At 42.6% G+C, this 13,939-nt stretch overlaps 1 protein-coding gene across 5 annotated transcripts in view; it reads left to right on the top strand.

Moving 5' to 3' along the window:
* PDE8B (phosphodiesterase 8B) overlaps positions 1-13,939 on the top strand; it is a 228,567-nt gene that overhangs the window by 115,037 nt on the left and 99,591 nt on the right. For 3 of the 5 annotated variants that reach the window (XM_019728158.2, XM_019728156.2, XM_074328807.1), the window contains exon 2: positions 12,435-12,494. In XM_019728158.2, the coding sequence (XP_019583717.1) occupies positions 12,435-12,494 (60 nt within the window). The remainder of the gene's footprint in view (positions 1-12,434; positions 12,495-13,939) is intronic. The other 2 variants (XM_019728159.2, XM_019728157.2) reach the window with 1 other exon arrangement.

The following is a 13,939-nucleotide window of genomic DNA, read 5'->3' as shown; positions in this document are numbered from 1 at the left end:
ACAGAAGTATATGAAAAAGAGTTGATAACTCAGAAAAGAAGTAGAAATAAAAGCAAAAAAAAAAAAAACCTAAGAAATGGAGGTCAAACTGGAAGAACTATAACAATGTATAAACGCTGCAGAAAGCCCTACAAGGGAAATAGAAGTTGGAGAAAAAGAAGAAAAAACAAATGAAAAGGGAAAGATTTAGAGAAAATGACAGTTATGAAAGATAGACAAAGGAGATCCCTATGTATATTTTTCTCTGAAAATGAAGTGAGTGGAATAGAACATATATTTAAAAATAAATCAAAGACAACCTTCCTGGAAGAAGACTGGAACCCACCTACAGAAAGGGTATATTATGTACTGGGAAAATTGATTCAGAATTGACAACACCAATACATATTCTAGTAACATAATTGCCCTTAAAGAAAACGAAATATATTTTGGGGTATCCAGGCAAAAAGACAAAGTTATATTCAAAGGAAGTAAAATCATATTGGTCTCAAATCTTGATAGCAATGCTTAAAGCCAGGAGACTATAAAGAAACATGTTAAAGATAATCTAGAAAAGAAAAAATGAGCCAATTATTCTATATCCAGCCAAACTGACCTTCAGATATAAAACCCTGAGACAAATTGTTTGAATTTGGCAGAAATCAGGGAATAAGTTGCCCTTGAACCTGTCTGAGAAATCTTCTGACAGCCTAAATAACTGGAAAAGCTTTGGCTTATAGACTGGTTGTTGGTATGTGAGACCTTGGGTTGCATTAGCTTCTGTTCAGACCTCTGGCTTTCCTGGAATTTCGTAAGTGTTCTTGGCCCAAAGACAGCTGTGAAAAGTAGCTCTATTATCCCTCAGTTGGAATGCCATAGCTCCTCTGCTCAGGTGTTGGTCTTGAGTCTAGTTGTTTGGGTTGTGATTATTTCATATCCCTCCCTTTGGGAAGCTACACACCATTACATATGTAACTTATGTGGCCTATTCTCCATCCAAAGGATATATATTATCAGATCTCTTTCTAATATTAATAAGAGGAAGTCATTTGTTTCCATTGGGATTCTTTCTGTGTTGAGCACAGAAAAGCTTATTCAGCCTTGCAATTTTATTACTTAAGCAGTAAAAGGCAATTTGGTGGCTCACATAACTGAAAAGTCCAGAGGTAGAAAATGCTTTGGCCAAGACTTAATCTGGCAGTTTGGTGGTGTTACAAAGATTTATTTCTTTCCATTTCTCTTCTCTACTTTCCATGGTATTGTGTTCATTCGAACATGGTATCAAGATGTTATGAGCAAAAACCTGGTTATATGTTTCTTCTTTTGACAAGCAGTGAAAATGGAGGGGAGGAAGCCCAAGATTCCAAAATCCAAATCAAGCCCAAGATTCTCACCAGGACAAGACCATGACCTGTGACCTGGCTCCCTCCTCCCTTTTGAGCCTCATCATCCCCATCCACAGACCCACTTTGCTTGTGGTTGTCCCAGGAACTCTGTTCTTTGCCAGTCCTCGTGGTATTTCGTACGTAGGCATAAAATGCCCCTTGCATTGTCTTCACTAGCTCATTATCACTCCTCCTTCATCACTGAGCTCCAGGAATTTCCTAAAAGCTTGTGTAAATTCCCAGATGGAGCAAAATGCATCTTGCCTGAGTTCCCATAGCCCCCTGTAGGTACCTCTGGCATATCACTTACCACCTTCACTGAATGGATTGCAGAGCACTGTGCTCTGCTGAAGGTATTTTAATGCCTTGCGTACGGAAAGGGGAGCACCTGAGGCTCATCAGAATGAGCAAGTGGGCGAGCTTTAGAGCAAGAATAAAAGGGAGCCTTGCACTTCCATTCCTGGACAGGGTTATGCAGTCCAGCCTGTTCTCTGGCCAAGAGAAGAGGAAGATGTAAGTGGGTCTCAGAGAGTTGTGAGTTGAACCCCCTTTTAAAGAAATGTACTTTGGTTGAAGAGAAAAATGGACGTTTGGCACTTAATCTTTTGCCGTGCTTGGGAGTTTTCTTTTTTTTTTTTTTCTCCAGCAGTGGACACATTTATTCTGTAACCCTTTGTAATTGTCTCGGTTTCTGGGAGAAAGGAGGGTGCTGCCATGGGAGCCCTTCCTCAGCTCAGTCACATGCCTGTAAAGAGGCTGCTTCCACCCTCACGATTCTTCCCTATTCTCTTCCATAAATCGTAACAAATAATACTTTTTTAAAAGAAGAAATTAGGTGGTAACGTTGTCACATTGGCTTTTGAGGTAAGCCATGGTGGAGCCAGAGGGCCAAGGCACAGTGGGGCCTTTGCTAGGTAAAGAGGAGGGTCTCAGGGCCATGGGGATGCCTTCCCAGCGTAAGCCCTGCTGGTCTCGGGCGGCTGTCATGTATGCTGAGCGCCTATAAATGCTGAGGGTTTTGTTGTACAGTGCTTCACTTAGGTTTAGCATCTTTAGGATGTGAACTGTGCTTTTGAAAAATACTGTTTGGAAATCATTGTATTTGCCCAGTAAGTAAAATTCTTTTCGAAAAGGTGGGCATTTGCATGTGCAGATTCCTTCTCACAAGTTACTTTTAAATGGATTTGTTGAAATGGGTTAGTTTTTAAATGGGAATCAGTTCTCAAAGCTGACTCATTACCCCTGATGTCCATGGACTCGGGGAGTGATGGTTACACTTCCCCTGCGTGCGTGTAGTGCACCGGCGTCAGGAAAGGGAGTGTGGTTGAAGTTTTGGTGCAGTACTAGATGTGGCCAAAAAGCCAGAGTTGCTTTAGGGTCACCGGAGACCTGGTATGAGATTTTTCCTGGAGCCAAGCAGAGAAGACAGTTAGCTATCGGTTCTCTCAGGCAACTCTAGCTTATCAATGATAAAATTGAGGGCAGAGGCAGCATGGATAATTGAAATCCACAGGAAATCTCAAACTCACTTTTTAGCAGATGGTTTCTGTCTCCTTGCCCAACAAATCTATTTACCAGAACTGCTGGCCGTGCTGCAGAATTGACTTGACTTCAATATCCCTCCCCACTTTCTCCCGTCTTCAGTTAATGTTAAGGAGCAGCACGTAACAGGATGGGAGAGCATCAGGAATGCTTGGGTTTTTCCACCATCTGGATAATTGCCTCCTGAATAATCAGAAATCAACTGCTCTTTGCTTGTCCTCTAGGATACACTGTAATTTTAAATATTTGAAGTCATCCAGAAATATCTATTATCAGTAATACTCCTAATAAAAGGAAGGAAGCTAGTTGAAGGATGTCACGTTTTGCGGTTGCCTTTAAATTCCTCTGCTAAGTCAGAGTCTGGGTTTGACCTTGGGAATCTGGGAATGGTGTTGTGTTTACACACACTGGGCCCAGTGACACTGGCTGAATTGTCACGTTTATGAAAGTCTCATGCCTTGATTCTGTACTGCATGTGTGATGTGAAGCCTTTTGACATAATTATAATGAGATGCAGTTAGGGTTTTTTTCCCCGCTAAAGCAAATTCTCTCTGAGGCTTCCTTATGGTAACCACCTTCAGGCACTTGCCCTTTCATGGATTGTATTCTAGACCATTTTTTTTTCTTTCCATTTTAACCCATAATCAATATCAGGGTGAGTTCTTTTCTCATGTCTGTAGATGAAATGACTATATTGTTTAAATAGTTCTCTTTCATCTGATATTTGTAGGGAGGAGATGGCTTCTCCATTTGATAATGCTGGCTGCATTTTCTGTGTTTGAATCTGCTGGCATCCGGGTGTCTTCTGCGTTGCTTTTTAATTGCCACTTCAGTGCTAACCAGAGGATGACCTCTCTTTTCCCACTGCAGTGTTTTCCGGGCACAGTAGGATATCTCATCCTCTCTGCCCCTTGCCCTGTAAGGCTCACAGAATGTTGTAGCAGTATTCCTTAAGAAAGAACACCTTTGTCACTGACAGTGACTGGGAATGGAGGAGAGGACATGGGGGCGGGGCATTGTAAAACACAGTGCTGGAAAGCCCACCTCTGTCTAGTCTAGTGCATGGGTGGGTTCTCCCACTTTACACTGGCAGCAGGCTGAACTGGCTGTCACAAACATACATACTGATCTTCTCACTTGCTTCATCTTTCCTATGCTTATTATTTCTGAGCTAGATCTTTCACTTCTTACTTACAAGTTATTTTTAAAACTCTTACTTAAAGTCTGTTTGTATATCATCTGAAGACCTTTCTGGAACCAATCGAGGTATTAGTGACTATATAAATAAGAGCATGGCCTTCTAAGTAAGCCGAGTCTGGGCTTAAATCTGAACTCCAGCCTCTTGGATCAGTTATTTAACCTCTCTGGAGCTTTAACTCCTTCGTAAAGAAGTGGGATTGCGATGACCATTACATGAGATGATGTATGTGGGGGATCCATCAACCCCCAGCAGAACAGTTACTTATCTTGAGCAGAGTCTCCCGAGTCCCAGCCCAGTTTTCTAGGATGTCAGCTTACCAAGTTTCGGGGAAACTCTATCCGTATTCAGTGGGATTTTAAATACAGCACCTTATTTTACCAAATAAAGACTTTACTAGAAAAAAAAGCGTATGTAGAATATTTATAGAGTGGCTACTGCTCAATTAATGTTAACCCCAAAATGGAAAATAGACTTTGCAATACAATGAAATACATTTAAATTTCATTTTACATTAATTAAGATATAAAACAAGCTAGAAAGTATAATTCAGTGGACACCTATGTACTCACTACTCACTGCTTAAAAAAAATAGATCATCAGTAGTTGAAGCCTCTGGTATGTCCTTCCCTCAATACATCCCCCTCTCCACTTGCTTCAATTGGGAATTCATAACCATGTATTACAATATATTCCTAAACTATATTCAGTATTGTTTTAAATACATGTATGACTATTCCTCGATATGTTGGTTATTTTGGTGATGGATGTGCATGGCTTGTGAATTAGGCTGTTTCCAAATTTTGGTTATACATCTCCTCCAGATATTCTTATAAATACCTCCTTATTTACTCTAGAGAAACACTCACATACGAGGTGGATTGTAGCATATGTACTTCTTCATCATTACTGGGAATCCCCAAAATGTTTTTCAAAGTGGCTGAACCAATTTACACACCCACCAGCAATGTATGAGTTCCTGTGGGAACTCATTCTTGCCCATGCTGGCTAGTGTTTGGCTTCTTAATTCTACCATTCTGCTTATTTCACTGGGCGTGACACAGAGTCTCATTGTAATTTAAAATTTTTATTTTCCTAATTACTGAAGATTGAGCATTCCTTCATACTTGTATTACCTCTTCTGTGAATTCTTCAAATCTTTTGCCCAACTTTATTTTTGGTTGTCTTTTTATTGATATTTTTAAAGGTTTTCTTATATGTTCTGGTTACTAATACTTGTTGGTTTCCCATATTTTAAATACCATTTCTTGAGCTGTCACCTATCTTCTCTTTTTTTTAAGAGTGTTTTTATGCTTTTGCTTTAGTTTTTGGTGAATAGAAATTTTAAACTTTAAAGTCAAATTGGCTTTTTATGGTTGTGTATTTTGATGAGTAGATAGTTGTGTGTTTGTACTTATGTGATACAGCATCATGCTGCCAAATTAATGTAATATTTTAAGTAGCAGAGCATAAAACATGAAGTTAGTAGGTATGTCACCCACTGTGAGTATCTCATGACTATGAGCAATCATATATACTCGTATGCAAGGTGTGATCAAACAATATGGTGAATGTTTAAATAAAAAAAATTACGGTAAAAGACACATTGCCATTAATCCCCCTCAAGATACTCCCCCTCGCTTTGAACACACTTATGCATTGTTCTTGCCACTTTCTGAAGCAGTTCTGGAAGTCCTCTTTCATGAGTGTCTTTAGTTGCACTGTCATGGCTGCCTTGATGTCCTTAATCATTTTGACTTTGGGGAAGAGCCAGAAGTCACACGGTACCAGATCCAGTGAATAAGGTGGATGAGGGCACACTGTGATGTTTTTATTTGACAGAAATTGCCGTATACCAGCACTCAGCAGCAGCATTCACCATATTTGTGATTCTTCATATCACACATTGCTTCTGGTATGCAATTTCTGTTAAATAAAAACATTACAATGTGTCTCATCCACCTTATTCATCGAATCTGGCACCGTGCAATTTCTTTTGACTTTTCTCCAAAGTCAAAATGACCATGAAAGGTAAACATTTTGAATCGATTCAGGACATCGAGGCAGCCACAATAGCGCAACTAAAGACACTCATGAAAGAGGACTTCCAGAACTGCTTCAGAAAGTGGCAAGAACGATGGGATAAGTGTGTACGAAGTGAGGGGTATTAATGGCAATGTGTCTTTTACTGTAATAATTTTTTTATTTATTTAAACATGCACCATATTTTGTGATCACATCTTATATATATGTGTGTATGTGTATAACAAAAAATAATAATAAAATAAATCTTTTATTTATTTTTATTCTAATTTAGGGATACTGTTTTGGGGGAATAATTCATCAAATGTGAAGGACTGTATCTTTCTCTTGCCTAAGTGATAATCTTAGGTTTTTGGAGGGGGGGGATATATGGAAAAAAAACAAAACCCATAGGTATCTGGGTTCAGGTATGGTGGCTGAGTCTGGGTGAGTTTTGGTGCCTTTCACTAGGTTAGTTGCTCCGTTGATATTTATTGAATAAATTAATATGTAATAGAGTGTGATGTTAACAGACGTGTCTACTCAGAAGAATAAACTAGTGATTCTCAACCCTGGATGCTCCTGAGGAGATTTAAAAAATGCTAATGCCTGGGCCCCATCCTTAGATATTCTGATTCTCTTGGTTTGAGATCGGGTGCAGGCATTGATACATTTTCAGAGTTCTCTAAGTACTTCTAATATGAGAACTTCTGGATTAGAGAGTTGGAAGCAGGTAGGCGAGGGGAGGTTCAGGACCACCTGTTGGGCACTGAAAGGGCCCAAGCAGCACAGTTGCCAGGAGGTGCTGGAGAGTGGCTGGAATCAAAGCAACGTGAGGGCTTGCGGATGGGGAGAGAGCAGAGCTAACCATCGGTTATGATGAACCAGGCCCGTCGGACATCACTGGTTCATCCCCGTGGCTGAGAAGAGACAGAGGAAGCATTCTGGATGCGCTGAAGGCAATGGGCCTGGGAAGTGGAGACCAGGATGAACCAGTGACGTCCAGCCCCGTGGTCAGTGCTGAGGCGCCTCAAACAGGAAGCCGGAAGGCAGGCACGGGCCCATTACAAAGGCAAAAGTCAAATACCACCTTTGCTTACCCAGAGCTCAGAGGAATAAAGAAAGACGTTTGGCCTGGGAATGGAGGGTGGACAGGGGATACCTTGAGAGAAATATTATTTTAAAATTAGAGCCAGCAGGGCAGCAGGCAGAGTTGATTAAGGGCATTTAAAAAGCCCTATTCCTGAGCCCACAGCTGGTCCCTTTTGTAAGTGAAAAATGATCTTTACCCTGGAGTTCCCCTCTCATGAAGTTAGGTTTTCCATGAGCTGCGTGTGTGTGTGCCTGTGCATAGACATTAACTTCTACAGGTGGTGGGGAGGAAGGGATTGCAAAGGACAAGTCATTGAAGGGGGAAGGTTTAGACTCTGAGCTTGTTGGAAGGTGGAAATTATGGAAGCCCTCCCTTCCCCAGGCACACACGCGCACACCCTCCCTTTTCCTTCCTGGTTCTGCTGGCAGCCCTGTGTGCAGCAGGACAGACTGACTACGAGGACATGAGCAGGACTGCCAGGGATTGGGTCACCTGTTTTGCCAAATCAGAATGGAATCCAGAAACCCATAACAGAAAGGTGGGTAGTATAGTCAGAATTCTGTACATTTTGGAGCATAATAAAAGAGCAGTGCCCTGGGAGTCGGGGAAAAATGAAGTCTCAGTCCTGACTCTGTTGTTAAAATCTGTGTGATCTTAGGCAACTTAATTCAATTCCATTTATTTACTGAGAACCATTTACGTATTGAGCACCAGCCGTTTCTGAGCATCATCTAGATGTTGGGGAGAAGATTGTGAAAAAGAGTCTGTGTCCTCAAGAAACTCACAATTTTGCCAAAGGGACAGGCATTTAAATGAGTCATGAAGTCAGGGCTGTGAGGTGCAGGGGGAGTGCCCCAGAGGAGAGAGAATCATTCCTTCTGCCTTGGGGCAGCTGGGTTTGAAGAGCCTTGGGAGAATGGGGGCAGATGAGCGGGCCACTGGGGACCAGGAAGCTGTGCTGAGCACATGGGGTAGGTAGGGCTTTCCAGGTCAACCACTTTTCTTCCTGAATTCTCACTTCCTTCTTTTTGAGAGAAGCTCTGAGACTTGACTTCAGGTAATTTAACAGAATTCCTGAAGCTGAAACTACTAAGAGCTGTGGCAGCCATCACCAGAGAACATGGTGCAGTGATAGGTGAACTAGCCAACCTGAATCACCTTGATTCCTCCCAAGAGTCTGTCTCTTTCATCTGCCTGCCCTGCCCCAGCTAGTTTTCTTTTTGGAGAGCCCTCTCCATTAAATAAGGCCAAGCTGCATGGGATTTTTCGGCAATTTTTTTCTTGATCATTGAGAGATGTATTTCCCCACCTTGCTTTCTCTGCTGTAGTTCCCACTCACAGCAGTGTCTTTGTTTCAGTTTTGGTAAATCTGTTATTGTTTAGTTAGAGAGTAGGTAAACCAAACATTTGATTTTTTTGTTCCTTGCCAAGTCATAAATCTGATGCTGTTCCATCTTCTGCTCAGAAACCTGCATGATGGTTGGTGCTAAAGAATAAAAGGGGCATTCCTTTCCAGTCTCCTCTAAGGAATTCACCCCAACCCTCCCAGGCTTCACTTTCACACTCTCTAATCCGTCTTTTCTAGATCTTGTTTTTCCCCACTGTACCTTTGCATTCTTGCTTCCATGACTTTGCTTACGTTGTTCCATATGCTTGAAATGTCTCCCCCCCCCACCCAGTCTCTTCATCTTCCTATTTTTCATGACCTACTCATCTTCATGAAGCCTTCCTTGATCTCCCTACCTTCAAAACCAGAAGTTTACGTCCTTTCTCTCAACTTCAAAGTTGGAGGGAAAATGTCTATCAACCAGAATTCTGTATCTTGCTAAACAATCAAACAAAAGTGAGTGATAGACATTTGCAGATCAACAGACCGAATGAGTTTGCCACTCATAGACCCTCTCTGAATGAAAAGATATGTTCCCAATTGCGCTTTCAGGGACCTGTGTTGCTAGCTTGAGATCAGCTAAGGTGAAAGAACTGACACCATAGAATCAGCAAATGCTACAAAATAGGACTCTTCCCCCACCCCCACCCCAAAGAGCCAGTTCATCTGAATGGGAATCGGTGACCCTGCTACGTGTATATGAGCATGTGCGTATGTTACCAGGTACACACAAATATTTGACACGTTGTAAGTGTTGGACAGTTAGAACTGCAGTCAGTCCGCAGTCTTTCCTCATTAGGCTGCTGGAGAAGCCATGTGGTCAGAGTGGCTAGGAAGCTTGTCTCTCTTCACACTGTCGTCTCATCCTCCTCTCCTCTCAGGACCTGGAATTGTATTACCTATGACCCACCCCTTTCTTACTTCTGTGTCCTTGGCAAAATCGGTCACTTCCTGGAATCACAGCTAATATACTAATTGAGGATCTGTGCGTCTGCAGTTGCTCAAAGTTCACTCTTTGAAATAAAGGATCTTGACTTGGCTACACAGACATCAGTAAATGGTCTCCTGTTTCTGTTCATAATTGCTCTTACAAATTGGTGAAATGCAGGCAGTAAGACGCCTGTGTCAGAAACAGAACTCTGCCAACTGCTGTCTGTGAAGATACCTGCTGCAGATTTTCCTCTGCTGGTCACTGCCTCGTGCCAGCCCCCAGAGCCAGTGAGGGGAGGCTCTGGGGTTCTGTGGTGATAGTTGTCCTCTCTTGGACACAGAAGCCAAGGTCAGATGTCCGGGAGCACAGACTAAGAAGGGAAAGGCAAGCGAAGAGACAAGAAGCAAAGTGTGGGTCAGGACTAGAGGAACTGGGAAACGAAGGCCCCAGGCTGGCAGTGGAGGTGGGAACTGGGGCAGGGAGGAGTTGGGGAGAGATGGGAGAGGCAGGGGTCTTGGCCAGGGTCCGCCAGCCTCGGGGTTCCTCTCCTGGCTCTGCCTCAGGCGGTAGCTTCCTGCGGAGCTCAGTCAGGCAGCGGTTCAAATGCTGGATGCAGGCAGTGAACTCTTGTGGCTGTGGGAGAAAGTTATAGGCTCTTTCTTGTCTTTTGGCAGGAAAAGAATATCTTCTAGACTGAGTGTTGCTTTTCAAACTCCATGTTGTAACTCAGCGTCCATTGCATGTCTCCCATTGAGGTCCCTCATGTGAAAGTGACAATGCTCAGGACAGAGGGGAACTTAGGAAGTGCTCACACGGTCATCACATGTCCTCCTGGCAGAGTTGGAAATGGCCTGTGTAACTAATTTGTGCACATATTGGCTTCTTCCAAAGTCTACAAGAATGTATCAGTCAGGAGTGAATTACGATTGTTTTTTGGACTCTGTGCCCTCTAGCAGGGGTCCTTCCCCCAGTCCCAGCCTTCCAAAGAGAGTCTCTTTTAATTTTAGTCCTTTTAAGCTTTTATTGATTTCTTATTTCATTTGTTTATTTTCTGCCCCTGGACAACCCGTTTGGGAACCCGTTTTGCTGGAGAAACCATTAACAGGTGGCCTTGTTGGAGGGAAACCTTCCATGTGTGGTAGATGCAGTGAATCCAAGAGAGATCAGAGGGAGAGTGAAAAGATATCCCAGATTATCAATCAAATCTACCTTACTGTACCTAATTGGTTTCACTTCTTAATCTTTAACTTTTAGCAAAATTCTGGCAGTTGCACTGCTTTTGATGGAGAGTATCTGTTTCAGACAATAAAAACTGCTTTTAGGGTAGAGCTGGGTAGGGGGGCGAGAGCCTAGTGACGCAGGAGGCTGGGGACGGTTCTCCCCCAGTGGAATTAGTCTTGGGGCTGTATTACATTGGGTGCTGGTATCGGCACAAAGATCTTGCAGGACATTGCTTAAGAAAACAAGCATGAGAGGTACACACTCAATTTGAGTATGTCACTTTTACCTGAAGACAGCAGTGGAACACTGAAGGAACTTGTTGCTGGTCCACGGGCTTAGGGACTCCAGGCCCCGAGTTGGTTTAAGTTGTGCCAGGCCTGCTCGAAGGACCCACTGTTGAGAGGCAGCCTTGCCAAGCAGAGCAGGAGAGTGAAGGCTTGCCCTCCCGAGAACCAATCACAGAGGCCGAGGAGCCTCGGATGGGTGTCATCAGAGGGCTCTCCATGTTTTCTGCTGCCTGGTTTGGTGAGAGGCCAAAGCTCCCAGTGTTATTTCTTCACAGATGATGCTTGAGTGTGGTTTTGGGGGGAGGGGGAGGTGGGGGTGGTGGTGGCGGATCAACCTTACAGAGAAAAAGAGTGTCAGCAACTTATGATGTTTTGGAGAAGATTCACACCACTGGGAGTCAAACATGGGGAAAGGTGAAGAAAGGAGAAAGGTAATTTTTAGCTTTCAAAAGTAGAAAGAAAACACTGCTTTTCCTGCTTGTTGTTTAAATAAAGCCTCCTCTGGCAGCTTGGGTCAGTGTGGTGTCTCTGGGCCTGTGAATCCCGATGTTTGCTGAAGGTGCTTCATCTGACTGACAGGGGTCAACATAGTGTTTTGAATGCAGGATAAGCTTCCAGGTAGTGGCCAAATGCCTGCAGCCTCTGAGAGAAAAAGAAAATTGGATCCATGGAGGGGAGGCCAAGACCTTCAATCCAATTGTCTAGAGAAAAGTCATTTTTAGAAATCCAAGTAAAGTAATTAAAAATGTATACATCAGTTGGCTTGGTTATTACAGCCAAAGGCAGTTAGATGGTGTTGGCCAGTGAACACCTAAGCTCATCCCTGGAGTTGTGGGGCACAATTTAGCCTCTTGTAGTCATGATGTGTTTATTTGAAGAGGTACAACTGAAATGAATAATTTATTCATGATAAGCATGGGTGAGAGTAAGCTAGTTACAGCTCTTAAACCATAGAAATGCTTTGGCTTCCACATTTAAGAGAAATTTTTACTCTTTGGAAATTCCAGAATAACAGTCCAGTATGGTGCCCAGCACATAGTAGGTGCTCAGTATGCAATTATTGAATGGAGTTGTTTTCTCCCATAAAACAGTACATGCTTATTGTGGAAAAGTCCATGCACTTAAAGTAAAAACAACCTGAAAACCCATTTCTTAGCATTTGAGGAGATAGCCTCCCAGACATTTTCAGTGCGTATAAATGTATGTATTCTTTTACAAAACCAGGATTGTACTGTACGTGGTGCTTTGTAAACTGTCTCCAGGTCAATCAATTGGATCCTTTTATGTAGCGTCTGCAAAGTGGCATATGTAATATCCTGTGCAAGGAGGAATGTTGACAATTCTTGTCGTTTCAGACGTGACACATCTCATGTGCTGTCCTTTGTTTAGCAGGTTTCTTCCGCGGAGGTACGCATCGGGCCCATGAGACTGACGCAAGATCCTATTCAGGTACGCCTCCATTACTCGGTAGGGGCCTCATTTCCAGAGCACGTGGTCATGTGAGCTCTGTCTGAGGGGCCCCTCTGTTACTACAGCAGTCAGCCATCCTTGCCCCTTGGATTTTGTCTTCCAATCCATAAACATAACATGTCTTTCCATTTATTTAGATTTTCTTTAACTTCTTTCAAATTGCTTTCCAGAAGACTTAAATATTGCCCCATCTTGAGTATAAACCTAATAGGTAGATTGCATGGTGATCTGTGAGGGAGGACAACTCTTCCACCAAAAATCTAGTCTGTTCCACATCCTGCTGCAGCCGGAAGGGGAAGGAGCGTGTGTGGAAGAGGGCAGGGCTTTGCCACGAGCCACAGCCCTGTGTGAATCCTGGCTCTGCCTTTAACCAGTTGTGTGCCCTTGCATGCATTGCTTCATTTCCCCACCCAGGGTCCCGTCTGTAAAGTGGAGATGATAATGCCCCTCCCATAGGGAATTGTGAGTGAAATGGAATAGCATGGAGTGCCTAGAAGACTGAAAAGTGCTCAGGAAATAACTGTTGTTGTTGGCCAGGAAGAGAAAATGACAAAAGGCTCCCCTTTCTTGTCCTCTGTGACTTGAGCCACGCAGCCTTCTGGGCACTGCAACACCGAGGAAACAGTGTGTCTTCCCTACAGCCCCTCCAGTTCCCTGTGGCCCCTTTGGAAAAACATGTGTGAAAGGGTTTGTACCCTTTTAAATAAGTGTTAAATCCCCCTCTGCATGTACATCATCCCGGGAGGCCTCCTTAGGAAGCTTGCCTGACACTTGGGATGAGTGAGGATGCAGAAAAGATGTAAGCAAACCAACCAACACATAGATGAAAATGAAGAAAAAAAGAAAAAAAAACCTAAAGAAGAGTACTGTTTGATTTATGAGCAAATGGAAAATAAAATAATGTTTTATCATTGCTTAGAAAAGGAAATGCAAATCTAGGGGAAGGGAAAAAACAAAAAGAAGAGTTTTAAGCTTGGGAAAATTTGATGAAAACAAATTTAGGAGCAGAGAGAGAGAGAAAATTACTAAAATAAACATAAGCCACAACTGTCTGTATAGAATACAAACAAATGGAAAATTCCAGTAATCATTCTGGGCGCACGTACTTTGTAGTCCATTTTGAATAAAGGCAATGACCACGGATCTAATAACAATATTCCCAAAACAATTTCCAGAATGTTTCTTGAGATTAGTGCAGTTTTAGATCAGTTGGTTTAATTTACTTTCATTTTTTGCCCTGTGCTTATTGGCAATGAATGCTCATGATAAGGATGATTTATTCTTTTAAAAATGTAATTTGTCAAATTGCGAAGAATTTCAAATATTCATAAAGGTGCATGTGTATACCCATACCCACTTTTGTCAAATATTAACAGTATATCCTATTTGTCTGAGTTTTTTTTTCAGAAACAAAAGAGTACAGG

Source organism: Rhinolophus sinicus, linkage group LG03 (genome assembly GCF_036562045.2).
Source record: "Rhinolophus sinicus isolate RSC01 linkage group LG03, ASM3656204v1, whole genome shotgun sequence".
In the NCBI taxonomy this organism is placed as follows: Eukaryota; Metazoa; Chordata; class Mammalia; order Chiroptera; family Rhinolophidae; genus Rhinolophus; species Rhinolophus sinicus.
The sequence above is the reverse complement of the archived record's forward strand: the minus strand, read 5'-3'. Positions and strand labels throughout refer to the sequence as shown.